The sequence below is a fragment of the Balaenoptera ricei genome, chromosome 3 (assembly GCF_028023285.1).
Source record: "Balaenoptera ricei isolate mBalRic1 chromosome 3, mBalRic1.hap2, whole genome shotgun sequence".
Classification (NCBI taxonomy): Eukaryota; Metazoa; Chordata; class Mammalia; order Artiodactyla; family Balaenopteridae; genus Balaenoptera; species Balaenoptera ricei.
Window position 1 is genome coordinate 180838984 of NC_082641.1, and position 25340 is coordinate 180864323.

The 25340-nt window shown below is 63.5% G+C and overlaps 2 protein-coding genes across 2 annotated transcripts in view; both read right to left on the minus strand.

Annotated features, from left to right (window-relative positions):
• ATP8B3 (ATPase phospholipid transporting 8B3) overlaps window positions 1-3793 on the minus strand; it is a 24182-nt gene extending 20389 nt beyond the window's left edge. Inside the window, exons 1-3 of the mRNA XM_059919183.1 lie at window positions 3530-3793; window positions 783-912; window positions 435-603 (exon numbers count right to left, since the gene is read on the minus strand). Of these exons, the coding sequence (XP_059775166.1) occupies window positions 435-603; window positions 783-912; window positions 3530-3793 (563 nt within the window). The remainder of the gene's footprint in view (window positions 1-434; window positions 604-782; window positions 913-3529) is intronic.
• On the minus strand, window positions 3129-24025 carry REXO1 (RNA exonuclease 1 homolog). Its single transcript, XM_059918872.1, has 16 exons — window positions 23775-24025; window positions 12000-13732; window positions 10918-11022; window positions 9740-9929; window positions 7813-7976; window positions 7532-7663; window positions 7344-7467; window positions 6683-6796; window positions 6437-6574; window positions 6218-6331; window positions 5548-5621; window positions 5234-5344; window positions 4701-4816; window positions 4395-4533; window positions 4083-4203; window positions 3129-4015 (listed from the first exon to the last, which is right to left on the minus strand). Exons 1-16 carry the CDS (start codon window positions 23929-23931, stop codon window positions 3927-3929), a joined length of 3621 nt encoding a protein of 1206 aa, XP_059774855.1. The 5' UTR covers window positions 23932-24025; the 3' UTR covers window positions 3129-3926.
• Window positions 24026-25340: the final 1315 nt, after the last annotated feature.

A 25340-nucleotide genomic window follows, 5' to 3' on the forward strand; every position in this document is an offset into this window, starting at 1 on the left:
TCCCGTGGGGCCAGAGCCAGGATGAGCTCTGGCCCCACAGGAGCCAGAGCCGGGGGAAACCCGGCCGGGGCCAGATGGGGTTAGACGAATGCTGTGGGCCAGAATCCAATCAAAGCGTATCAGGGGGAAGGGACACGCCCTCCTCCCTCGCATTCTCAGCTCACCGGAACGCCCACTACCCCCCGGGAAGCCCTGAGCATTCCCGCAGCGAAGCGGCTCAGGGTTCGACGCCCAGCCCCCTGGGAAATGCACCTGGAGATCCGGGCCCACACGACACCGGGCACTCCGGCGCTCGTCCGGACCTTGGCCCACGCGAACCTCTAGGGGGCGCCCCCGCCGCCGCGGCTGCGGCCTCCCGCCCTCAGGCCGGGCGGAGTCCAGAGAGGGTGCGCGGGCGCCCGGGGACGCACAGCTGCGGGAGTGCCGCCGCTCACCTGCGCGGGCCGGGGCGGGCGGGGCCGGGCTTCCTGGGGCGGTCCGCGGGCGTCCAGGGCGACGGACGTGGTGGAGCTGTTAGCCCGGTGCCAACGGGCCTGAAACGGGCCTGAAACGGGCGGCGCGGGCGCGGCGCGGGGCGGCACGGGGCGGCGCGGAAGGTTGGGGCTTAGGGGCGGGGCCTGGCAGAAAGCAAGGGGGCCGAGGGCGGGGCCAGGGTAGAGGGGGCGGGGTGGAACCCCAGGGGTGGGGCCAAGACAGAAGGCGGGGCGGGACAGAGGCGGGGCCGAGCTAGGCCTCCTCGCCGAACGGGGCCAAAAGGGGCGGGGCCTAAGGCGGGACCGAGCGTGACCTCGAGGAGCGGGGGCGGGATGGAGGAGTCTTAATCTGGGCCTGGGTATTAAGGGGCCAGTCGCTGGGGAGGGTGGGCTGGACCCGGCTGAAGCTGGGCGGGGCCGGGTGGGGCTGGGGGAGAGGCTAGGGGCGGAGAAAGGACGCAGAGGTAATCGCAGGTATGCGGGGCGTGAGTCTGAGCTGTGTGCGCGTTCCAGTTCAGCGAGCATGTCGTACGCGCAGGTAGTGTTGGGGGCCGGGCTGGGGGAGACTGTTAGAACCACCGAGCTCATCCCGCCAGGAAGAAGCCCACAGGGTTCTAGCCCGGTGTATGCCTAACCAGCGCGCGGCCGGGACTCCGGGGGCCTTCCTGGAGGTGGTGACAGGGGTGGGAGACAGCGATGAGGCTGGGGCAGCGTCCAGGCCGGAGATGGGGGACTTGAGCCAGGGCGGGGAGGGTGTGTGGGAGACGCTACTGAAGGTAGGGTCCTCCTAGGAGGGGCAAACTTGGGGGTTCAGGGGTGGTGATTAAGCTCTGTTTTTCATATTCTTTTAGGAACCCTCTGAAGTGCAGAGAGTAGGAAGGTACTGGACACCTCCACCACCCTTCTCCCCAGCCTCGGGGTTGCTCCCTCCCTCTGGCCCAGCCGTCACCCAACGGACCAAGGGTGCCTGTCTGACTGTGCCCTGCCTGGGGCACGGGCATCACCTCTGAGCTGATGTTGGGTGAAGGAATGAATGATGGGGTGGTGACAGCACACAGGAGCTGACCGCCCCCATCAGAGCAGCAGCCTCCCACTCCCATTTCTTGGGAAGCCCTGCACACCCAGCGGCCTCTGGGGGATGCCAGGTAAACCTTTCCTTCATTCACCGGGGAAACGTTCGTCCAGCCCTACCCAGCGGTTACTGAGAAAGGCCCTGCGGGGAGGGGCTTGGACAAACTGCTCTAACAGCCTTTAGGAGACACCTCACCCGGTGTGCGCCTGTGAGGGGGGGGTCAGGATCGGTTCTCCCCCCTGGGACAGTGACAGAAGGGAGAGGAGTTTCCCAAGCAGCGAGTTTTCAAAAGCTCTTTGGCCTCCAAGAGGCAGCAGGTTCGGCAAGCTGAAAGCTTGCACCCCACCCCCAACCCCCCCCCACCCCCGGGAGTTCCTCCCCCAACTGCCCAAGGCCTCCCTGGGGCACTCATGCTCTGGGGAGGGGGACAGACCACACAGAAACGGGGCTCCTGGGATGCTGCCTGCATCTTTTCTTTAGAAGAACACTCCTTGTTCACAGAAGGTGGGGGAAAGTCAACTGGTCACAAGAACAGCCCCGGAGGGACACGACGGTGGCAGGGGCCTGACTTCACCAAGAACCCTCCCCTCAGGGCCCCTGTGGACAGAGAATGTTGCCCACCATCAAGCCTTCTGCCACTGCAGCGCCGCCCCGCTTCCCCACAGTGGTGCGCCCTGAGGGGATTCAGGATGGAGAAAAACCAGATACTGGCCCTAGATAGCTGAAGTGCATATCAAAGGAATGATTTCAGTGAGCCCAGACAGCATCTAGCATCTTCCCATACACAGAAAAGCACTGCAATCATTAACTAGAGATGTCAGCTTTTTGCGATTAGCAGGAAACTTTTGATGTTTGACTCTGGTTTTGTTTTCTTCAGCAAAAACTCCTAGGAACAGTTCCTCAGAGCTATATGAGAAGCAATGTCTTGGGCTACAGTCCTCAGTTGAGTTCCTGGAATAAAACATAACTCAGCTTTCAGGTCTTGTATTTTTCAGTCGATACCCCCTGGGGACCCTGCAGCGCTGGCTGCTGTGTCCTCAGATGGGAGCCTGCCCTCTAGGCCTTTAGCAGAAGCCAGCGGAACTTCTGCAGAAGTGGAGTGGCAAGGGGGCCTCCTCCAGGCAGCCCTCCTTCCAGCATCTTTGTGCTCCTGCACTGGGACCTGGGGCCCCCCAGCATCTCTCCGACCCATGAGGCTCTTTGGGCTTCACTTTTTGCTTTACCCAGTGGCTGCCCTTCCCTTCCCAAGTTAGCTGCTCAGACAGGGAACATGCAGCAGTGGTCGGGGTCTCCCCACTCCCAGCCCCGTACGCAGGCCCCACCTCATGGGTGGGCAAGGCAACTCCAGTCCCAGGGCCTGGCCGCTGGCCCCACTGTCACGGCACCCCGAGGGGCTGGAAGCATGGGGCCCTGGTCTGCTCTGGACACTGGTCCTGGGGGCAACCCGGGCACTGGGCTGGTTTTTGTGAAGGACGGCAAGGTCCCATTCCTGATTCCCCCCCCCCGTTAGGGGTGACGGTGACCTCCACTGTGTGTGTAGAGCCACACCTGCCACCAAGAACACCTCCAGATGCCATGAGCTCTAAAATCCATACAAACGTTTATTCTGCCCCTGCCTGGGGGTGGGGGAGAGGGGATGCAGGAACTGGGGCGCTGCGGGCCTTTACAGACAGCCCCCGGAGGAGGGCGGGGCTCTGGCGGGAAGACAGTGTCCAGAGGCCGACGGGCCCTGGGGCATCCAGAAGGCAAGGCCCTGGGGGCTGATGGAGGGGCTGGCTTGGTTCCCAGAACTCCCAGGTCCTGGCGGCTGCTGGGGTGCCGGCGCTCCACTCCCAGCCCTACCCCCGTCCCCCAGGAGGGAAGGCAGCACCAGGGTCTTGCTCCTCCGGGTGGGGGAAGACAACTGTGCAAGTCATCAGGTTTAAATTACAAATAATAAAAATAACAATACAAAATAAAAAGACAACTCCTGTCACAAACAAACCCTCGACAAGCCTGCCCGGCCGCCCCCTGCCCACGAGAAGGAGCAGGAGCAGGAGCGGGGGCAGGTGGTCTCACTGCCCGGGGCACGAGCAGGGCCCGCTGGGGGTGCCGGGCGGGAGGGCCCCGGCCTCGCCCGTCGAGTCAGCAGCAGTCTCCAGAGGACAGAGGTCTGGGGCAGAGAGGCAGGGACGGGCGACAGGGTGCGGCGGGGGCTCAGGGCTCCAGGGTCAGTCTCGGCGTTGGGCTCTTGCAGCCTCCGGCTCATCCCGTTCTCTCGGTTTTCTGTGTCTTGGCGACGTGGACAGGGTTAGCTCTCGAGATTTATTGCACTGTTTTGGAAGAGGCCTGGGGTAGAGAACGGGCCGGGGCGGCAGGAGAGGCGGGCAGGCAGGCGGCGGTCACCGCTTGGTCTTGGCGTCTTCGCGGATCTTCCAGATCACCAGGTGCATGCAGGCGCTGGCGTCCTCACTGGAGCTGTGCCCGTCCACTGCGGGGCAGACAGATGCGTCAGGGCAGGGAGCCCGCGACCCGCGGCCCCACGGCCCGGCACTCACCATTGTCCTGGATGATCTGTCTGAGGTAGTCGGCCATGAGATTCCGCAGGGAGCGCTTGTAGGGGAGGCCCAGGCGATGCGGGAATAACACGGACGTGTCCACCACGGTGCTATGGACAACCTGCGGGCGGTCGGGCGGTCGGGTGGGCGGTCAGGGACCCCAGGAGGGCTGGGGTGGCACAAGGGGGAGGAGGACGCCGAGTGCCTGGTCACCAACCCCACAGCTCCCGCCCTGGGCTAAGGGCAGCGGGCCCCGGACGCCCCCCCCCCCCCAAGGACCCTCAGGGAGCCGAAGCCTAGGTGGGCGGGTACCTTCAAGGCCAGCAGGTCGCTCTCCAGGCTGTGGCCGATGAGGATGGTGTCTGAACTGAACATGCTCAGCAAGACGGCCTGGACGTCCCGCAGCGAGATGCTCGTGTCTGTGAGGTCGGCCTCGGTCACCCCTGAAAACCTGGGGCGGGAGGATGGAGGCCTTAGGGAGCTGGGGAGGGCACGGGGACCCCAACCCGGGGGCTGGGCTGCGGGCAGGAAGGCTGGGCCGTGGTGGGGAATGGGGGTCCCGTTAGGGCTCCCAGCTCCTTGGTCAAGGGGTCGGGGGTCAGGGTGGGAGGGGCACACCTAGTGTTATAGTCGACGATCTCATTGTCCGGCCTGACGAAGGTGTCATACACAACCTGGAGCTCCGTGTCCACCACCGTGACGCGCGTCAGCTCCAGGCCATACGTGGTGTAAGACTGCAGGGCCAGAGAACAGGCCTCAGACAGAGCGCCTGGTGGCCCTCCCCGGCCCCGCGCACCAGCACTCCCGCCTAGGCGACCCCTGTCCCCGAACCCTGCGGGCGGAGGCTCAGCTCCCACTCTGAGATACAGAAACCCGGCCAGAGGCCTTCTGGGGCTTCTCTGCTGGTCGGAGGGGGCGTGAACCCAGGCACCCTCCCAAAGCCAGAGCTGTGCTCGTGAGGCACACACAGCCTCCGAGCGCCAAGGTGGCCCGTGTGTGCCAGGCCCGCGGGCGCGGGCAAGGCTGTGACGTGTGCTCAGCGGGCAGGTGGGCCCGGCTGCTGTACACGCTCTTACCCTGGCACCTGCGCTGGCCCGAGGCTCTGGGTAGAGGGACCGGGGCAGCCCCGCTGGGCAGCCGGGCCAACTCACCATTTCACAGTCGAGGGCGTAGACTCCTGGGTGTGCATCTCCTGAAAGTTCTTTCTCAAAAGTCTTCACAAACCCTTCGAGGTTTTCCTTCCGGCCGTCCTGCACGTGTTGCTGAGGGTAGGAGGGAAGGAAGGTCACGGCCGGGCTCAGGGGGCTGGGCTGTGCTGGTGGCTTTCACAGACTGTCCTCCTCTTCCCAAAGCCCCCAGACCAGGCAGGTAGATCAAGGATGGGAAAAGGGACGCTCAGAGGTCAGGGCTCTGGCCAGAATGGGGGAGGGGCTTCCCAGGACGAGGAAGGGCCCAGGACACCCACCTTGGCGACCTGACAGCCGGTGGAGCCGATGGCGGCCGAGCAGCACGTGTACTGAGTCTCCCAGCCCCCGGCCACTGCAAGGGAGACGTGGTCAGCAGACCTCCTTGATGCCCTGGGCCCAAGCCTCCCGCAAGGAACTACAAACGCCGGTTTGCCTGCGCGGAGCAGGGGCTTCCCAGTGCCCTTCCCTGGAGGGGCCGCAGGCCCGACCAGGCAGTAAGGGGCAGGACAGCTCGCAGACCCGCCCCCCCCGCCCAGGCCTAGCGCGAGCCCTTCGCATTTGGTAGTGAGGACACGCCTGGCGCGGCCCCCAGGGAGGCCTGCCCACCCAGAGATGGGTCTGTGGGCGGCCAGCCGGCAGCTCCACCCCCTGTGTTCCCAGGAGAGGGAATTTGGCCACATCGGCGACAAAATGAAACAAGCAGCGGAAGGACAGGACGAACGCTTTGTTCCCGCTGGGGCAGAACCGCCCACGTAGTTCCACAGGGACAGGCGTGGAAAGGGTGCGTGGGGGCCCCATGGGGTGGGAGGCCTTCCTTTTATCTGCCCGGGAACACTGTCACAGGAAGACCTTTGTATTACTTTTCCCGTGAAGAACAACCAACGGAAAAAAGTTACAAACGGTCAGCGCTGGCGCCAGCCCAGCCCAGCGGCCCGGCGGGGGTCTCACCTCGGTTCCGGCGGAGCCGCCCCCAGTGGTAGTAACACTCCTCGTCGCGCATGCAGCGGCCGGAGGAGGACACGAGGTACTCGGCGCCGCAGCGGCAGCAGACCCTGCAGGCGGCTGCGGGTGGGGACGGGGCAGGAGGAAGGGCAAGGCGTCAGGCCAGCCTGGGCTGGCGTTCCCTGCCCCCTCCGCCCCCAGGGCGGTAGCACAGGAGGTACTCACAGTCCTTGGGCTTCTTCTCCTCGGCCGTGAAGATGACGGCGCCCCCTGGCTTCTCGGGGTGCGGGAAGGGGTAGCCGTTCTCCTTGAGCTGGGCCTCGGTGAGCAGGTACTCCTTGAGGCGGCTGTACAGGGTGGCCCCTGGGGACAGGGGAGAGGGGTCAGCCCCCAGCAGGGCTGGGGCTGGACCCAGGGGCCGGGGAGGGTGGGAGAGCCTCCAGGGGCCGCACCCGGAGGAGCCAGGCTCACCTTTCAGATCCTCCACGCGGGGGCTGCTGGGACGGCTGAGCGAAAAGCTGGTCTTGGCAGCCAACTTGCCCCCCAGCACCACTTCATGGGACACCACCCTCCGGCCACTGGGTTCTGGAAGGGGAGGGGAGGGTAGACGAGGTTCAGCCCTCGTAAGTGCTCCTGCACCCCCCTCCAGAAGGGGACGGCCTGACCTCCTGTGACCTGAACTCTCTGGGGAGCAGCAGGCGGCCCGGAAGCCCCTCCACCTCCCCTGGACCCCCCGGGGGTCTTCACCCCCCCTTGGAGGAGAAGGGAAAGGAGTCGACACAGGCTCTGCTGGCCACCTCGGGCGCTGTGCGCAGCCGCCTGCCGGGGAAGCGGGGCCGAGCGGGAGGGCAGGCGGAGCGGACGGGCGCTAATGCATCCTTCGAGAGGGGTCAGGAAATGCCCCCCTGCCTTGTGCTTTGAAGAGGCCTCCATTAGCGGCGGCCCCTCGGCTCGCTGAGGAGGGCGGTTAACAGCGAGAGGAGGCTGTGCTGAGGGCACGGGGCCAGCGCCATCCTGACAGGAGCCTGGCAACCGGGTGGCCGGGCGCGCAGAGCCTTTGTCTGACAACCTGCGGGCGGCCCGGGCATGGGGGTGGGGAGGGCTGGGCCCCGGTCCTCCGGAGGCGACTTACTGTTGAGACCAGGCCCGGTGCCAGGGCCCAGGCCGCGCAGCTTCTTGAGGGTGTTCACGGCCACGTTCAGGTAGATGTTCTTGCTGGGGCTCCGGTCGTAGGCCACCTTCTCCTCGTTGAGCGCCTGCAGGAGGACACTCGGCTCAGCCCCGCCCAGCCCCGCCTCCCGGCAGCCCCGCCCCACGCACCTTCTCTACGGCTTCCTGGTTAGAAGAGCAAAACTTGAGGCACTCTTCAATGAACAGGTTGAGATAGCGCTGGCGGATGACAGTGGGGACTTTGCCCCCGAACTCTTTTGGGATAACGGGCTTCTTTAAACTCTAGGGGAACAGAGACCAGCAGAGCGTGGCACGCTCCCGCCTGCACCCCGCTCAGGGTCTGCAAACTGAAACTGCTCGAAGCAGTAAGGCTGCGGGTTAAATGGAAACAACGGGGGAGCCAGGAGAGGCAAGCCGAGCAGAGGGCTCACCTGTAAGGATGGGCTGTGCGCCACACGCTTGGGGGCCACGGTGGCGGTAGTCTTGGACGCCATGCCCGACAACGTGCGCGTCTTCAGGGGCTGGCTGCCCGGCTCGGGGCCATTGGGGGGCTGGCTGCTGCTGGCCGAGAGGGTCCTCTTGGCACCTGTAGGGGCTGGAGGGGGACAGGGGATGTGAGTACAGGAGGAGAGCACACCCATCACTGAGCTGCAGAGCACCAGGCAGCTGCGGCCGTTCAGCGTCAGCAGGACGTGCATCTCGGGGCACAGGCGGAAGGGCCGGGGTCTGGCCTGCGGGCTCTGGAACGCCATTAGGCTCTATCGGCTTTTGGGCAAGTCCATCGAGAGGGGAGGGGACGAAAACGGGGCTTTGGAGGCCGGCTCAGACAAGGTCGCCGCTGGGGTGGCCCCACAAGTGGGGGGGGGGGTGTGGGGAGCCTCTGCCACATGCTGCGGCCCCGACCCCGAGGCGCTCAAGCGTGAGGGACGAAAGGCCCTGGCTCCTGGGCAGAGGGCCTGCTCACTGTGACCGGCCAGCCTGCCCCCAGCGGCCTCTGTGTTCTGTCTCTCCCTTTGATGAGGTCACAAACCAGACAATCTCCTGTGACCACCAGCAGGGCTGTTTCCAAGGGCCGGGGGGTGGGTGGGGTGGCGGGAGGGCTCAGCCCCGAGGAAGGACAGGAGCAGCGAGGAGACCGAGGCACAGACACAGAGCGGCGGGGCCCACACCAGGCCCACCCTCTCGGGCCACAAAGGAGGCCAGCTGCCGACCGGCCTCGGCCTCGGCTCTAAGAATGCACACTTTTCAGTGACGGAGGAAGAAACGCTTTTACGGTCGTCTGGAGCACGAGGCATTGGATGACAGGTGAGTCCCCCTGGGGCTCGGGAGAGCCACCACCCCACCCGAGTGCGTGCAGTGACAACGGTGGCAGGACTGTCCCAAGCCACCGGTGATGACCAGACAACCTGAGAGCAGGTGTAGGCTTCTGAGAGTGTCCGTCTCAGGTCCACAGCCTAGGGCGATCTCTGTTCACATCCCCAGGGCCAAACCACTGCTAAAGCCCAGGCCGGAGATAGAGCCCCTGGCTGACAAGCCCCCTGGCTGCAAGCTCTCCCTCCAGCATCCTAGGGCGGGGGGAAGGATGGGGATCTGGCCAGCTTCTCCTAAAGGAGGCTCTAGCACCCAGGGAAACCAGGGAGGCCTGCGGAAGCCTGTATCCGCAGGACCAGCGCGTGGAGCCGTCTCCTCGGGGCTGGCTCCTCAAAGGGGTCCCCCCGGCCCAAGGGGGCAAATGACTGCATCTGAACGAGCCTCCAGGTGGCTGCGGAGCCCCGGCTCCTATCCCACGTCCTCAGCCCCAGACACACCACTGAGCACCCCACGCATCAGACTGCTGAAGGGCAGCCCAGCTTTCAGACAAGCCCAAGTGGGGGGAAAGTGGCCCTCAGGGTGGGAGGGGGAGGAAAACCAGCCCCCAACTCCCACTCCAGATCAGCTGGCTCGACTCAAGGGTGAAGGCCTCCAGGGCCACCCCCCCATTAACACCTTACCAGGTGCAAGCCACACCTGGGTGGGAGCCCCCCACAGAGCAGGCAGCAGGGGCAGAGCGGAGTCACAGGCAGACCTCTGGGGCTGGTGGACAGACAGGGAAGGGAGGAAGACACCCCTCAGACTCCCTACGGCCCGCCCCACTGCTAACACCAAAGCCCACAGAGGCCCAGAGCCACCGGGCACCACACCAGGCCTGCCTCAGCCTCCCACTAGCAGCCGGGAGACTTTTATCCCCTTTTGACAGATAATCACCGAGACGCAGCCAGGGCCTGCTCAAGGCCACCACTGCTGGCATAAAAGGAGCCCGGCCTTGGGATCCTCCTGCCGGACAAGCAGCACGCCCGAGACCAGAACCCTGGGACCCACCTGCAGCCAGGAGGGGGCCGGGGGCGTGGGCAAGCCTCCTCTCCTCCCCGGGGGCTGAGAGGCGCACGGAGGACTGCTTCTCGGCCCGGCCGGCCGACTCCCTCTGTGCCTGCTGGGCCCGGCGGTAGCACACCTCCTGCGCAGTCGGGGGGCGGGTAGGAAGCGCGGGGCCTCTGCTCGTGGGCTCTGCCTGGGTGACAAAGTTCAAGTCCAGACTGCACGTCAGAGGTACCCAGAGCAGGCCTCCCAGGGTGTCAGTAGAGGGGTAGTACTGCGGGACGGGCGGCAGGTGCTCCAGGGCTGGGATGGAGCAGGCCACCTCAGAAGCCTTCTCCTGAGCGTGCAGGGGCCCCGGAGGGAACCAGCTCTCCCCCTCCTGAGCGTGCAGGGGCCCCGGAGGGAACCAGCTCTCCCCCTCCTGAGCGTGCAGGGGCCCCGGAGGGAACCAGCTGGTCTTCTGAGTTTGCTGATACCCTGGAAGGAACAAACTACCTTCCTCCCAAGTTTGCAGATACCTGGAAGGGAACCAGCTTGGTGCTTCGGCTCTCAAATTCACCATGCTGCTTCACTATCCCAGGTCCCTTCCCAGCCCTGCTGTCCTGGCTTCTAAGTGCCCAGACTGTGCTCTCAGCCCTTATATAGACACAGAGTGGGTGGGAACGCCCAGCCTCTAGATTAGATCCTGCTTGATCCAATCTTCTCTGAACTGTACTTCCAAAATCCCCATCAGGGTGGGGCAGGGGTCTGGTGATTGGATCACCTGCAGTTCTTCAGCCAAGAGCCCTGTCTTCTGCTCCAGCCTTCCCTGTGCTAACTCACTGAGCAGCCCCATAGTGACTGACAATTGATCCTGTCTCTGGACCACAAGGGAGGAAACCTAGGCTCAGAGAGGTCACACCACTTGCCCAAGATCACACAGCGTACCTCTGAACTGGGACTGGGATGGGGCAGTGTGACCCTGCTGGAGGGCTGCCCCTCACCTTGCTGCCCCTGCTCTGTGCCCCACTCTGCGCACTAAGCGCAACTTGATGACTGGACATGGGTCCCAGGCATTTCTCTGCAGGACACGGGCAGTGCTGGATCCACGGCTGCCAGAGGCGCCCATGGGCAAGGGAGAGCGAGGCCCATCTCCCCCCCGCCAGCCTCTACCCAGGACCCAGAAGCGGGCCCTCCCTTACCTCCTTGCCTTGCTTGGAGAGGTGGGAGATCCTCCTCTTCTGCCCAGGAAACAGAGTGGTCAGCCCCGAGCGCCCCTGTTCCTCGGCCTTCTCCTCCTTGGGGGGCTGAGACACACATCCGGCCCTCAGCGAGGCCCCCTCCCCCCCACACCGAGGCTGCGGCTCCTCTCACCCTGGCCTGCAGCACGCGGAGGGTCTGACTCCCAGGCCCGAGGTGGGGAGCGGGTGGAAGACAGTACCGTGCTGAGGGAGGGCTGCCGCTTCTAGACATGCGATTTGGGGTTCTCACCTCCACCCCGGGAGGTGCGCAGGCCCTGCCCTGCCTCCCAGGTGAGCAAACAGACTTGGCGCCCCGGAGCCAAGGCCCCTAGCGCTGCCTGAGCCCCGGGCCCCCCTCCCAGGCCCTGTGGATGGTGAGTTCTGCAGACTTGGCCCAGCCCACGCTCATGCCTGCCTCTTGCTCCTCACGCACCCAGCCAGCACAGGGACGAGCTCAGAACAGGGAATGAAGGGGAAGAAATCGGAAAAGCAACGGGCCAAGAACAGGGTGGGGCACTAAGGGAGGGAGCAAGGGGCGGGGCCAGGGTCCCACCCTGGGATCCCTCAGAAGCGGCAAGTTCTCTGCACGGACTGGCTCAGCCTGCTTTGTTTAGAGCAAGCTCCCTCTGGTGGCGAGGTGGGGACACTGCAGCAGGAGACCAGAAAGGTGGAGGCTGGCTGAGTTTGGGGGGTCGGGGAGGGGGGGAAGCCGGGGAAGGAGGGAGGAGGGGAGAGGCAAGAGAGGCAGGGGAGAAGCAAGGCTTCAGGGGAGAGGGCCAGGGAAGGCGGGATGGTGGTGCCTGATACCCCTTGGCCGGGATGCTCTCAGAAGGCTGCCGTGGGAACCCCGCCGGGTGGGCCATAAGCCAGCGTCCTCTTTCTGGACGGGGTGCAGGGGGGCAGCAGGCAGCCAGCGAGGGGTCCTGAATTCTGAACGAGTTGAGAGGCCGACGCTGAGCGAGCCGTCTCCACCGGGCGCTGGGACTCCAGTCACTGGGGAAGCCGGGGAGGAGCCCGGCTGCCCGAGCCCAGCCCGCCCTCACCTGCCGGGCCAGGCGGCCCTTGTCCTCCGTCTTGACAGCGGTGGACTCGTTGAAAATGCGCAGGCACTCCTCCATGGGGTCGGAGTCAAAGTCGACCTCCTTCTCCAGGGCCGAGTAGTCCACGTCGGAGCCCGCCCCCGAGGAGGAGGAGGAGGAGGAGGGCGGGGGAGGGGAGGACCGGCTGGCCGAGGGGGGCAGGGAGGCCTTGAGGCGTTTGGGCGGCCCCTGCGCACCAGAGAGGCCCAGGCTGGAGTCTGAGTCCGAATCGGAGCTGGAGCTGAGGCTGGGGAGGGCAGGTGGCCGCGGGGCGGGCGCCTCGGGCCCCGTGTCCTCGTCCTCGCTCTCATCCCCGAAGAGCTCGGCGTGGCTCAGGGCCCGCCTCGGCAGCTTGGGGGCGCCCCGGGGGGCACCCTCATCCAGCGAGCGGGCCTTCCGCTCTGCCAGCTTCCCTGACGGGGTCTTCCTGCCCGTCCTGTCTGGCAGCTGGTGGGCAGCCCCCTGTGCGGGGCTGGGCCGTGGGCCCGGCCACTCGGGCCGGCCTTTCCCTGAGCTGGCCACCGGAGTGGCTGAAGATGGCTTCTTCTTGGTCCCTTGGGGCCGCTCTGCCCTGTGCCGGGGGCTGCCGGCCTGCGGGCCCCTCCTGTCCACACAGGGCTTCTCGGCTGGCCTCCCATGCTCTCCACCCTGACCCCTGCCTGTCTTCCCGACACCATCCTTGCGGCCGGCGGCCGGCGGCCCCCCGCTTTTCTTCTTCTTGGGTCTCCCCTCCTTGGGGCTGCTGCGCTCCTGCGAGGCCCTGCCCGGGGAGCTGGGCTTGGCAGGAGGCAGCCCGCCTGGGCCCTTGGCGGGCTGACCGAGGTCCCCCACGTCGTACTGCACGGCCATCTCCTTGGTCTCCCGAAGGCTGCCCTCCTCGGGCTCTGGGCCCTCCCTGGAGCCCAGCTTCCCCGGGGCCTTGCTCTCAGGGCCCGCTCGGGCTCTCGGTGGGCTGGCGGTGGCGGGCCTGTCGCCCGGAGCGGCAGCGGTGTCATCGTCCGAGTCTGAGAACCTGGCGTCGCAGCCGCCGAAGGGGTCACAGGGCTTCTTGGGTGCAGGTGTGTAGGGCTCACTGCCGCGGGAGCCCCGGGGCCGCTTGGGGGCCCTGTCGTCCTTGCTGCTGGCCCTGCTGAGCAGGCGGGCGGAGAAGTTGGACAGGGGGTCGTACTCCAGGTCTGTAGATGGCTTGGAGTTGTCCACCACGTACTTGCCGCTGGAGACGGGGCGGCCATACCGCCGGGGCTGGCCCACGGCCTTGGGGACGTACTCCAGGGTGCCGCCAGCCCCTCCACCATGGCCCTGACCCCGGTCCAGAGAGGCCAGCGAGTACTTGGTGCCAGGCTCGGTGGGGCTGGCCAGAGGCGTGGGCTGGTAGCTGGCATCGGGGCTTAAGAGGCCTCGGCCGCTGGGGTTGTATTCGAAGGATAGAGGGAAGGCGTCCCCATCCAGGCCGGCAGTGGGGCCGTGGGGCGCCAGGGCGGGGGCCTCGGCCGAGCCGTGCTCCCGGGCCGTCTCCAGGAGCTCCCGGTAGCGCCTCTGCTCCAGCTCCACCTCAGAGCGCACGGCCTCGATGGCCTGGTTGACCAGCTCCAGCTCCAGGATGTCTGAGCGGGGCTCGGCACCTCTGCCCAGGGCTCCATTCTCCCTCTGGGCGGGGGGCTTGGGCAGCTCGGGGTTGTACGGGTCGTAACCGAGCCCTGAAACGGAGAGGGAGAAAACAGCATTGAGCAGGCGGCTACCGCAGCAGGCCCGACGAGCCGGGGACCGGTCACTGCCTCGTCCCGGGCCGCGACCCCAGGGGCCAGCAAGGAAGAGCAGAGTACCAGCCTCCAGAACCCACCGGGGGCCAGGCCTCCGGCCGACCCCCGCCAAGGCTCCAGCAGCAAGTCAGGGTTTCCAGAGGGCCCCTCCCTGCAGGTCCTGCCCCGAAGAGGCTGCCAAGTGGGGTGAGGGCACAGAGACCAGGCCCCAGAGGAGGCCACAAGAGCCCGGGGGCTTCACCGCCTGGGACAGGGGATGGTGAGGCCTGGGGAGCTGGGCGAGAGGGTGGCTCCCCCAGGGCCCAGCCCACACTGAAGCCACACCACGCTGCTCCCTGCAGCCGGGGAGGCCGGACACCCAGCCGGGGCAGACAGTGCAGGGTGCACAGACGCCTGACTGGGGGCAACAGGGGTGAGAGAGGGAGCAGGAGGCGGGGCGACACAGCCCGCCCACAGCAGCAGGTGGGCAGGCGGGTGCACACGGCCCTGCCTGGCAACAGCGCCTTTAAGGCTCTGTCCCCCACAAGCGCTCTCGCCCACAGAGAACTCCGCCGGCTGCGTGTGTACCAGTGAGGACACAGAAAGCCCCGAAGCGTCCACTGGGAAGGGGCAGCGGGTGCGGTGGACGAAGGACAGCACAGCACATCTCACGGGGGAAGCGAAGCACGATGACGTCCAGGGAACAGCGCCACGGCGTGAAAGACGTTCCGGCAATGGGCAATGTTGGGGAAGCACAAAGTGGGGTGGACGGCAAGGCGGGCACAGGACACACAGGTTTGTGTCCATCTGAACAGGGGTGGCGGAGCGGCTGGCGGGCTACCTGGCTCCGGGGTGTATTCCACGAGACCAGTCCAACCCCAATACCACCCACGTTGACACGGAGCTCACGGGAGACTCACTTGGGACAGAGGTGCGGAAATTCTCAGTAAGATGTAAGCAAATAAAGCCCAACGTTCCGAGAAAGGAATAACGTACCGTGTTCAAATATTCCAGAACGTACAGACGATTCATTGGGGCTTCCCTGGTGGCGCAGTGGTTGGGAGTCTGCCTGCTAGTGCAGGGGACACGGGTTCGTGCCCTGGTCTGGGAAGATCCCACATGCCGTGGAGCAACTAGGCCCGTGAGCCACAATTACTGAGCCTGCGCGTCTGGAGCCTGTGCTCCGCAACAAGAGAGGCCGCGATGGTGAGAGGCCCGCGCACCGCGATGAAGAGTGGCCCCCGCTTGCCACAACTAGAGAGAAAGCCCTCGCACAGAAACGAAGACCCAACACAGCCAAAAATAAGTAAATAAAAATAAATTAAAAAAAAAAAAAAAAAAGACGATTCATTGTTAAGAGCGTCTGCCAGACATAATTTGTAAAACCTCTGACAAAAAAGTGGATCGATTTGGTGCCCTCTGGTTAGCAGAGTAACAGCCAATTCTCCCAGAACCTCCAGATAGGACCAGCTGTGCCCACACCTGGACTGTAGCCCAGGGAGACCCACTTTGGACCTCTGACCTCCAGAACCACCAGAGAAAAAAAGCCCTGTGTTGTTTTAAGGCACTGGTGAGTGGGGTTTGCTGCAGAAGCCCCGGGAAACGCACGCATCACTGACTGAGGAAGCACCAGAGAACCCGGCACTGCCGGGGCCAGTGGCTGGGCCTGGGCCGCCTGGGGGCCCAACGTGGGGCGGAGCCCATTGCAGGCCTGTTGTCTGGCTTGTACCTTGGAACCTATTTTTCAAACGATGCTTAGAAAGGAGAAAGGACGCGTGTACACCTGTGCTTCAGAACACCGAGGACACGCCCAGGCTGCGGGTTATAGACGGGGAGGTAAAACCAAGATGCAGAGGCCGCAGGGGGCAGCGGGACTGGGGTGCCGGGGAGCAGTCACTTCATGCCCCCACCTCCCAGCTGAGGATGCCAGGGTGAAGGGCGGAGTGGGGGACAGGTCAGGACACACAGCCACTGGGCCCTCTGCCCCACACAAGGTTCAAGATGAAGGCACCATCGAGAGGGAAGGCTAGAAACCCCAACAGCGAGATCCAGGGCCCTCTTCCCAGCCCACCCTAACCCTCAACAGGTCCGAAGGCACTAAAGCAGACCCACCCCTAGCCCACCACCCGCCCGGATGAACAGAAGAGCCAGTGCCCCCACACGCCGTAGGGCCCAGGACGCAAGCCGGGGGGCACTTACAGGGCATGTCAAGTGAGGGGTGGGTCGGGTCTTGCCGGTCTCAGGGGGCCTCCAGCCCAACCCACCTCACTCCCAACCTCCCTCCTGAGGCCAAGATGGCTCCCACCCAAGCCGGCTCCCCTAGGTGGGGGACAGGAGCAAGGGCCCAGCTGGTGGGAATGCCCCTCCCCCAGGAGAGGTGGGCAGGGCAGGGTGGGGATCGAATGGATGGGGGTCCTTCCCCACCCCTTACCTGCTCTGGAACAGGTCACAAAGGGCCACAGACAACATGCAAATCACCCAGGAGTGCCTCTAGCCCTTCCCAAGTAAGGGCAGAGTTCAAACCCCTGCACTTCGTATTTTGAAAGGAATCCCCCCACAAACAAGTCTGTGCTTTGGAAGCAAGGAGAGGAAGGAGGTGACCTGGGACCCAGCCCCTTAGATCTGAGCGTCCAGGAGCTCTGTCAGCGTGGGGTGTTTTCAGTCCCAGGGGAGGCTGCCTGCTCACACCCCATCAGGCTACACCAAAAAGCAAAAGAAACAGCCCGAGGTGGACGTGAGCCCATCTAGGTCAACACCCTCCCCTCCAGAGCCTCAGTGTCCCCAAGGTACCATAAGGCCAAATCACCAGCCCGAGGAGCTCCAGACAGGTCTAGACGCGTCAAGGACACAGCTGCCAGGGGCTCGGCTGCAGCCCCCTGTAGCTCAGAAGCTAGTGCATGGGGCCCAGAGCTTGGCCCCTGGAGCAGCAGCCCTGAGCCCCCCCCAAGGCTACTGGAGGCTCGTGGGGGGGAGGCGAGCGAATGGAGAAGATATCTGTGATGCTACCTAGCCCCCCCACCCTACCCTGCCTCAGGGACCGGTAGGAACTGGAGAAGCTCCCCGAGAAAATGTTTTACAAGTGACTCGACAGGTGACCCTCAAGAGGTCAGGAATGGCCGTGGGAGCGCCTCAGAAGCGCCTCCTCGTTACTGGGGAGTTAACCTGGCTGGAAGCCAATGGGAGCTCCTTCGGGGCTTGCACCAGGGAAGCATGCCTTTGGTAAACAAGATTAATTGGGCTGTTTTTCGGAAAGGGGGCGAACCTCAGGATGACTGGAAAAGCACCTTGAAGGCCTGGCTACTGGGGTTACACTCTCAGGAGAAGTTCCTGCCCCTGGCCCAGGGCAAGGAAGGGGTCGGCTACTGCCGCTCGAGGGACACCCACAAGGCCAAGGGTCTGCCCAGGTGGGCTGCCGCTTGAAGGACGCCCCTTGGGAAGGCTCCCAGCCAGCTCATGGGTCCGAGCCTTCTTCAGCCATCCCTGTGCCCAGTTCTGTGTGTGCTAGCTCCCCCTCCCAGCTCTGGTGCTGCTGGACGCTCTCCCAGTGACCCAGTCCTGACCGGCTCTGATCACCAGCTCTGAGCAGGCATCCGGCATGTCAGGGCCCAGGCCAGCTGCCCCACCTCCACGGCGGGAAAAGCAAACACTCGGGGCCACAGCGCTCAGGGAAACGGATCACGCGGAGCCCACGGCAGGTCGAAGGACAACGTGGGGTGGTGGCCACCTCCAACCCCTCCAAGCCTTCCCCCTGCTCCTCTCTGCTCCCACCACGTCCCTCCATTCCAGAAAACACTCCGCACCATTCCATAACTGTGCAGACGCCCGGCCCACAAGCTCTAGCTGCACGTAAAATTAACGACAAGCGAAAACGAGCAGACATAGGAGCGTGAAGACCCCACTGGGAGGCACGTGACCCCCACCCAGCCAGCTCCGAGGCCTTCCCCTTTAATCCCGACGTTCGCCCTGCCCGCATCAGCCCCCCTCACAGAGGAAAGAGGAGGCTGGGTCTAGGGCAGCAGGTGAGGGATCCGCCTAACCCCAAACCCTGGCTCCCCGCCCCCAGACCAGAAGACCCAGCGCGGCGCGATCCTTCCCGGGTCCTGAAAGACTCCCCATCACCCCACCCCTCCTCCCCGTTGCACCTCCAAAGACGATAAGCACACAGTGGTCCCACCCCCCGCCCACTTGTGCCCTGATTAGACATCAGCTGGGACTCCTCCAACACAGGGGACGACCACAACACAAGGGGGTGGGCAGGGGGACCAGGAGAAGAGAGACACCGTCCCGCCACACGAGAGGTAAGCAGGACACAAGGATGAGTCAAAGAAGAGCAACTAGACCACCCCTGCCCCAGGAAGCTACCCAGGTGGCAAAAGCCTCAAAGGCAGCGAAAGAAGGGAGGATATTCCACTTCCAGCCACTAGGCAAACTTCTATTCATCCTTCAAAGCCCAGCTCGGTAACTGCTTGCTTGGGGACACTTGCCCGACTCCCTGCAACCTCAGGTGCCAACGGCTCGCTCTCCTGGACTCTGGCCCTATATCTGTGCTGCTGGACACCCCTCCTTCCCTTGCAGAATCCCCACAGCCTGGTCCCCAGATAAGTACTGAATTCAGACAGACCCAGAGAGCCCTTGGAGGGCCCCAGAGTCAGCTCCTGATTTTATGGACGACACAGAGGCTGTGCCGTGCCCGCGTGCATGCCCAGGCTGAGGCCACAGCTTGTGAGATGGCCAAGTCCCAGCCCCCAGAGCACCCAGGTCCGTCAGCCACCCATCCTGCTCCCCCCAGCAACTACAGCAGCAGGCAGGAGGGCAGTTCCCCCAGAAACATTCCTGGGCTTTCAACACTGCCTGCCACCCGCACAGCCCTCGGGGGCAGGGTGCTCCGCATGGCCCTTCACAGAAAGCCTCAGTGCTCAGAGGAAGCCACGGACCCAGCACCCTAAAACAGCTGGCACATGTGCCTGCTTCTTCAAAGGGCAGACTGGCTACTGCAGGAGCCTGAGGACCTGCCACCACCAAGGAGGACAGGGGACCAGGAGATGACCCTGTGGGGCTCCTGCTGGATCTGCCCTGACCACCTCCCAGCTCCCGTGACCCTCCTGCGCTTTTCCTCTTTAGCGTTCCAGGTTTTGCCTTGAGTCAGATCAGACCAGCAGAAATCCACCTTCCGCACTTGGACAGCTTAAATGATAATAAACCAAATTCCTATGCACCCAGCACTCGCTCGTCACTGGACACGATCCTGTGCGGGGGATTCTGAGGGCAGAATGGGAGTGGAGGAGGACGGCAAAGCAGGAGCATTGCGCAGCACAGCTGAGCGAGACGAGAGAGGCGCACTGTGTGTAGAGGGTCTGCGTTGTGACCCCGTTTTGCAGAAGAGGTAACTGACGCCAGGCTCTTCGCACAATGGAAGGTGGAGCCAAAAGGCCTTCATCTGAGGCCCTACTCCACCTGCAGGGCTGAAAGCCAGCCGTGGCGCCTGCACGTCTTCTCTGGAGGATGCTCTGGGGGTGGGGGTACACTCGGGCACCCACATGGTCCTCTGAGCTCTCCCAGCTGGGTGCGGTCCCTGTCCACCCCAACCTGGGCGCCTGGGCCGCCCTGCCTCACCTCCAGAGCCGGAGGAGCTGGGGCGGTGACGATTCTCGGGGCTCTTCGCTCCCTGCAGGCGTGGCCAGCTCTCCCGTCCTATTCTCAAATACACAAAGGGCCAGCTGCTGGGATACTGCTCAGGCTCCTCCGTGGCACTCGGCACCGCTGACGTCTGGGGCTGGGTAAGTCTGTGCGTGTAGGGGAAGGGGGCCATCCTGGGCGCCGGAGGGCACTGAGCGGCACCCCTGGCCCCGCCCCCTCGTTGCCAGGCGCACCCCCAAGTCACGACAACCACAGATGTCCCTGTTATCGCCCTGTGTCCCCCGTGGGATCAGGGCTGTCCACGGTGAAAGACACTGCTTTACTGACTGACACTAAGCAAAAAATCCTAAAATCCCAAAAACAGCTTTAGCGGCAGACGTACCCTTATTCAAATGTCCCAAGCCTGGATCTGGGCAAGAAGGCAGGTTTTTAAAGCTCCCCAAGTGCTTGAAGAGGGGCCTGGGGATGGCCTCTCACCTCACTGGGGTCTCTGGAGCCTTGGCAAAAGAATGCAACTTCACCAGTGAGGCAGGGTCACAAGTACAGGAAAGAGACACAGAGCCTTTTGTTTCTGAGGCTGGGAGGACACACAACAAGCTGGCAGATGCAGGACTTGGGACAACGTACGAAACATCTTTCCTTTGACTTTGCGGCATTCTCCAGTGGTTTTAAAATGAACGTTTCTCCGAGTCCAGAAAAAAAAGTGCTCTGAATGGAGAGACAACGTGTCCAGGCTGCCGCTGGCTGGGACACTGCCCCCGAAGACAAGGGCTGCATCTGGGTGGGGCTGAACCACCAACAGAACCTAGATTCTTCTCATCCTGGTGTAAGAGACGAACTCTGCTCTGAAAATCCAACAGCACCTCTCCTCCACTCCCTCTTTACAGAAAAGTCAAGAACAATAGAACAAGAGAACCACCCACAGGATGGCACTGAAGGCCCCTCCTCTGGGAGGCCACAAGCTTCTGTCCTCTGAGCCTGGTGGCCCGGGCTCCCTGGGGCTGGAGCTGCACCTGGGCACACAGCTCCCTGGGAGGGGCAGGGAGGAGACTTTAAAAAAAAAAAAAAGTGGCCTCAGCAAGAAGCAGCCTACAACCAGGGAGTCTCACCCAGGGTGATCCCGCCCCCCCCAGGGGACACTGGGCCACGTCTGGGGACATCTGACATCTGCGCATGTCGTGACTGGGGGGCTGCTGGCATCGAGGGGCTGTGGCCAGGGAGGCTGCTCCACACCCCAAAGTGCCCAGGACGGGCCCCAGAGGATAACCCCCCATGTCCCCAGTTTCTGCTCTTCTTCATAGCTCCCCCCGACCCCCCGACGAAGTGAGAGGCCCTGGCTGGCCTGACCAAAGACCACACCTGACAGCCAGCTAAGAAAATCCCTCCCGGGGCCTCAAGTACCCTGGCTGGGCCTCCAGACACAAAGGCGATACTGCTCTCTGCTGGGTTTTCTCAGTATCAGTTCTCTCCCAGGAAGGGGAGGGAGGGAAGTGCACACGGCAGTTCACTCTGGAAGAGAAAGTGTCAAACCGAGGAAAGCACTGTCATCAGAACAGTGGGAAAGCTGCTGGCACCCAGCCCACGGGGAAGGCAGCTAAGGGGCAGTGTGGCCAGCGGCCCGGGGCAGTGATACGGCAGGGGCTGCTGTCCCCTCCTGTCCCAAGTCAGCTCACGGAGAAAATCAAACAAAACCCACCCTCTGCTGGAAGCACTTGTTTCTCTGGCTGCACCCTCCCTTCCCTGCCTGACTGCTGGCTGCTACCTTCCCTGGAGAAGCAGGGCTTGCTCTCAGGATTCCAGACCACAAGGGGCCGCTGCCGAGGCCCAAATCTGAGACCCGGGGGAGGGGGCTGCCCAGGGAGCTGCCACTGCCACCCAGCTGGGGCCACCCCCGCCTTCCAGCCTCCTTCTGGCCCATCCTTGGAAGGTTTCAGTGCTCAGGCCCTGCTATACCGCCTTTCCCAGATCTCACTGTTACCTCCCAGCATCAGGGCACAGCACTGAGCCCACACGTAATGGGTACCCAGGTGCCCAGGTCCCACAGGTGCCAGGCAGCAGGAATCGGCCGCCGGTGGTGAGGGGCAAGGGCCTGACAGTCCAGATCAACCCCGTGTCACCCACTTACCAGCCATGTGTACACAGGTGCGTGGCTTCCCCTCTCTGGGCCTGTCTCCTTGTCTGTAAAATAGGGACAATCGTCCCTACCACTGATTAAAGAGCACCCCTGAGGGTGCGTGGTGGTAACTGGGCATCCCCCAGCTGAGTGCCAAGGTGGGGACCCTGGAGCTCTGGAGGGCAGATTTGAGGGCCGGGAAGAACGGGATGCCCGCCCAGCCCTCAGGAGGCCATCAACCCAAGGCCAGAGGTGCTGGGCCACACAGGGACCCCCACCCACATCCTGCCTGCAGGTGGCCATCACCCAGCACCTCAGCATCCCTGCGCAGCCCACCCTTGCCAAAGCACCTGTGCTTGGGCCGTGCCTATCTGGTCAAAAGTGGACCCAGCCAAAGCCTGGATTTTTGCAGTCTCTCCAAGCCCGATGGGAAGTGGGTTTATCAAAATCTGGAGCAAAGGGAGCTGAAGCGGTGGGGTAGGTTTAGGCACACACTCCCGCTGGCCCATGAGCACACCACAGAGGAGGAAAGAGAGTGTCAGAGAGGCCCCACAGCGAGAAAGAGGCCAAGCTGGGATCTGCCCCTGCCTCTCTGCAGGGCGAGGCAACCCTCGACCAGAAGGTAACCAGAGCCGACCCCCCAGGCCCCGCCCTCCGTGATGGGAAGAGCGCTGCTTATTCTCACCTGCAAAAGGAAAATGCAGACACACTGGGGTCAGGGGTAGGCAGCTGCACTTTTTCCTGCGGGAAAGTGAAGCAGACAGGGCTACGTCACCGAATGGATTCTCAAAAACGATCCTTTGGGAAATTGGCCATTTGTGGTGTAGGAAGCAATCAAGAGACTGACTTGGCACAAGGAATGCACGGGAAGAGAAGTCAGCGCCCCAGAGCGCAGACGGCTGGAAGGCCACCTGTGGGCCTGCAGAAGAGTCAGTCCCGGGGTCTGAGGGAGCCGGCCCGCCCGATCTGTCCCGACGGTGAGGAGCCTAGACACTAGGGGCTCTTTACAGAACGCCACACACTGCGCCAATAACTCAACAGATGGAGTGAGAAACTGCACTGTGATAGGGTGACCACCGAGAGGCCTCCCACTCACCCCCTTCCCCTCTCCCAGACCTGAAGCTCAGGCACCTGTGTGCACGGCTGTCTTCCCTCCTCGAGGGAAGGTTCCTGAGAGCCAGGCCGGCGCCCAACGCAGGTGTGGAGCCCGACCTTGAACGCTGGCATCTGCCCGGCTGCAAACACTGGGCCACAGGAGCCAGTGGTCTGAGCAAATTTACAGTAGAAATTTGAAAAAATTCTACCTTTTTTCTTTTTTTTCTGGCAAACTGGGAAAACAACCCTATGGTTTCATCCTAGCAATGACGCTCCTCTCTTCAAGTAAGAAAGCTCTGAGATGACGTCCAGTGCCTTATGGGGGAAATCTAGGCCCTGATGGAAAGGGGGAGCCAGTCCCAGAGGACAGGGGCCACAGCGGGAGCCTGAATTCCCCTCGGAAAGAATGACACCACACTCGATCCTCCCGGCGGGCCTTTCCTTGTGATGTCCCTCTTTTTGCCCCCGTTCTTCACGTCTCGGCTCAAGGCCCACACTTCCTACGAGAAGCACTGCCTGCCCCATGACAGCTCTCACCGAACTCTGCCATGACATTGATAATCACCACGCTGATGGGATGCGCAGTCTCTGAGCGTTCTCTCGGAAGCCTGCCCCCGACCCCAAAACACACACACAGTCAACCGGGTTTGACTCACTCCCTAACCCTGGCGTGACACACAGGGCTCGACACACAGTCGGCGGCCGCTAAACAAGACCCTCTCGACTCCGCTGTAGTAAACAGGAGCGGCCACGAGCAGAGGCGCGGCGGGGGAGGAAGCGCGGAAATAAACAACGGCTGCAACCAACACCCCGGGCCGGGGAGGCGGCGGGAACGGTTCCTCGGGCAGGAGTCCCGAGCCTGCAGACCAGTGTCGGCCGCGCTCGTTTCCCGAGCCCCGCGCGCTCCACCCTCGCGACACCTCTAGGAGGGCAGGTCCTCCCATTGTTTACGTTTTACACTTATGGAAACGGTGGCTCACAGAGGTCCCGCGACTGGCACTGGGCCCCGGGGTGGGTGGTCCCGACTTGGGGGGACGAAGCCCGCGACCATGCAGGGAGAGGGCTGAGCGGGGATCAGGAAACCATGGAAGCCCGGGCGCTGGGGTCCAGGCCCGCGCCAGGGAACGCAGCCCGGGGCGGGCACATAGACATTACCTGCTGCGGGGGGCGCCGCTCCGCCTTCGCCAGGTGCGCCCGGGCCCCGGGCCCCGCGGTGCCGGAAGTGGCAGTAGGGCCGCCGGCAGGGTCCCCCAGGCGCCCCGGCCCAATAGGGGCAGTCGATGGTCCGGAAGAAGCCGGTGGAGCGTAGCATGGTCCGTCCCGCGGCGGGGCCCCGGCCCGGAGCCGCCCGGGCCCCCGGGCCCCCTCACTGGCGCCGCGGTCGCCGCCGCCCGCGCCTCACGGACCCCGCCGCCGCCGCCATCTTGCTCCGAGGTCCCCGGAGGCCCCCGGGACGCCGCCGCAAGGGACCCCGGGAGCGGCTGCCCGAAGTGCGCCTGATCAGAAACGCCTGCTCCCGCGGGACCGAGGCGTGTCGCGGACCCGTGGCCTGGGACAGGTGGCTGCGGGGGGAGTGATGGGGGGCGCGGGCTGCCCTGCCTGCGGCCTCCCGGTGTCTTGCCGCCGCCGCCGCCCGGGCCTCTGTGGCGGCAGAAGCACCATCTTCAGCCCCAGGCCCCTGCGGCACCTGGGCTGTCCAAGGCGTGCCTGATCAAAAAAAAAAAACGCCCCACACGGCCCGGCTGTGGCTCATTTGCATTCAATTTGCGTTTTATTAGCTTGTCTCCCTAAAGCGCCCTCTGCGGGTCGATTCGAGTCCTGCGGGCGCATCTCACCTGCACCTGGGAACCCTCAGCTGAGTTACCCAGTTCAGGCTCTGAAACTCAACTCCGGCCTGGTTGACTGGCAATAAGTGCTTCATTTCTCCCACCTGGACTCTTGTCAGCAGTCTAATCCCCAGGTCTACCAGAGGAGACCTGTTCCAATTCACTCATTTGTCCATCAAATATTGAGCACCTACTGTATACCAAGGCCCTGCCCTAAATCGTATTTTATCCATTCATCAGATGATGGACATTCGGATCGTTTCCGCCTTTTGTCTATTGTGAATTGTGCTGTTGTGAACATGTGTGTATGTGTATCTGAGTACCAGTTTTGTTTCAGTACTAGTTTTTCAAATGATGTAAATTTGCCTGTTGCCCATTTTTAAAATGTAGGGAGATGTCACATACAACTACAATTCCCAGCCTGTCCACCAGCTGGCAATTACCAAGGATCCTCCTGTGAGCAGGTGGTAGTCTGCGCAGGTCACCTCCCCCCTCTTCCAGCCCACCTCTCTCCCTACCTCAGCCACCTGGCCCTGCAGACATATGGGCTTGAGACCCCTCACCCCAGGGGTCTCTCAATGTCTCTCCTCCACTGCCAACAGGAGGGTGGGCTCCTGAACAAAGCAAAGATCCCCACCCTGGTGGCTGTAGCATTCTAGATGCAGATAGACAGACAACAGGAAATCAGTAAGTATCTTGATACAAGGTAAAAAGTGCTATGGCGGGGAAGTAGAACAGGGTAGGGGGCTGGGACAAGGGGTGGTTCACATAGTCCTATGGGAAAGGTGGGATTTGAGCAGTTCTAAGGAAGGGAATGAGGAAGCTAAGCAGGCATCTGGGGGAGGGGCTTTCCAGGAAGAGGGCATAGCCCGTGCAAAGACCCTGGGGCAGGGCC

Coding starts and splice junctions, on each gene's coding strand:
- REXO1 (XM_059918872.1), bottom strand. CDS start 23,931: ATGCTACGCTCCACCGGCTTCTTCCGGACCATCGACTGCCCCTATTGG. Junction 4,534..4,700: donor ATCGTCGACTATAACACTAG/GTGTGCCCCTCC, acceptor CTCCCGCCCCAG/GTTTTCAGGGGTGACCGAGG. Junction 4,204..4,394: donor GCGACCTGCTGGCCTTGAAG/GTACCCGCCCAC, acceptor GACCGCCCGCAG/GTTGTCCATAGCACCGTGGT.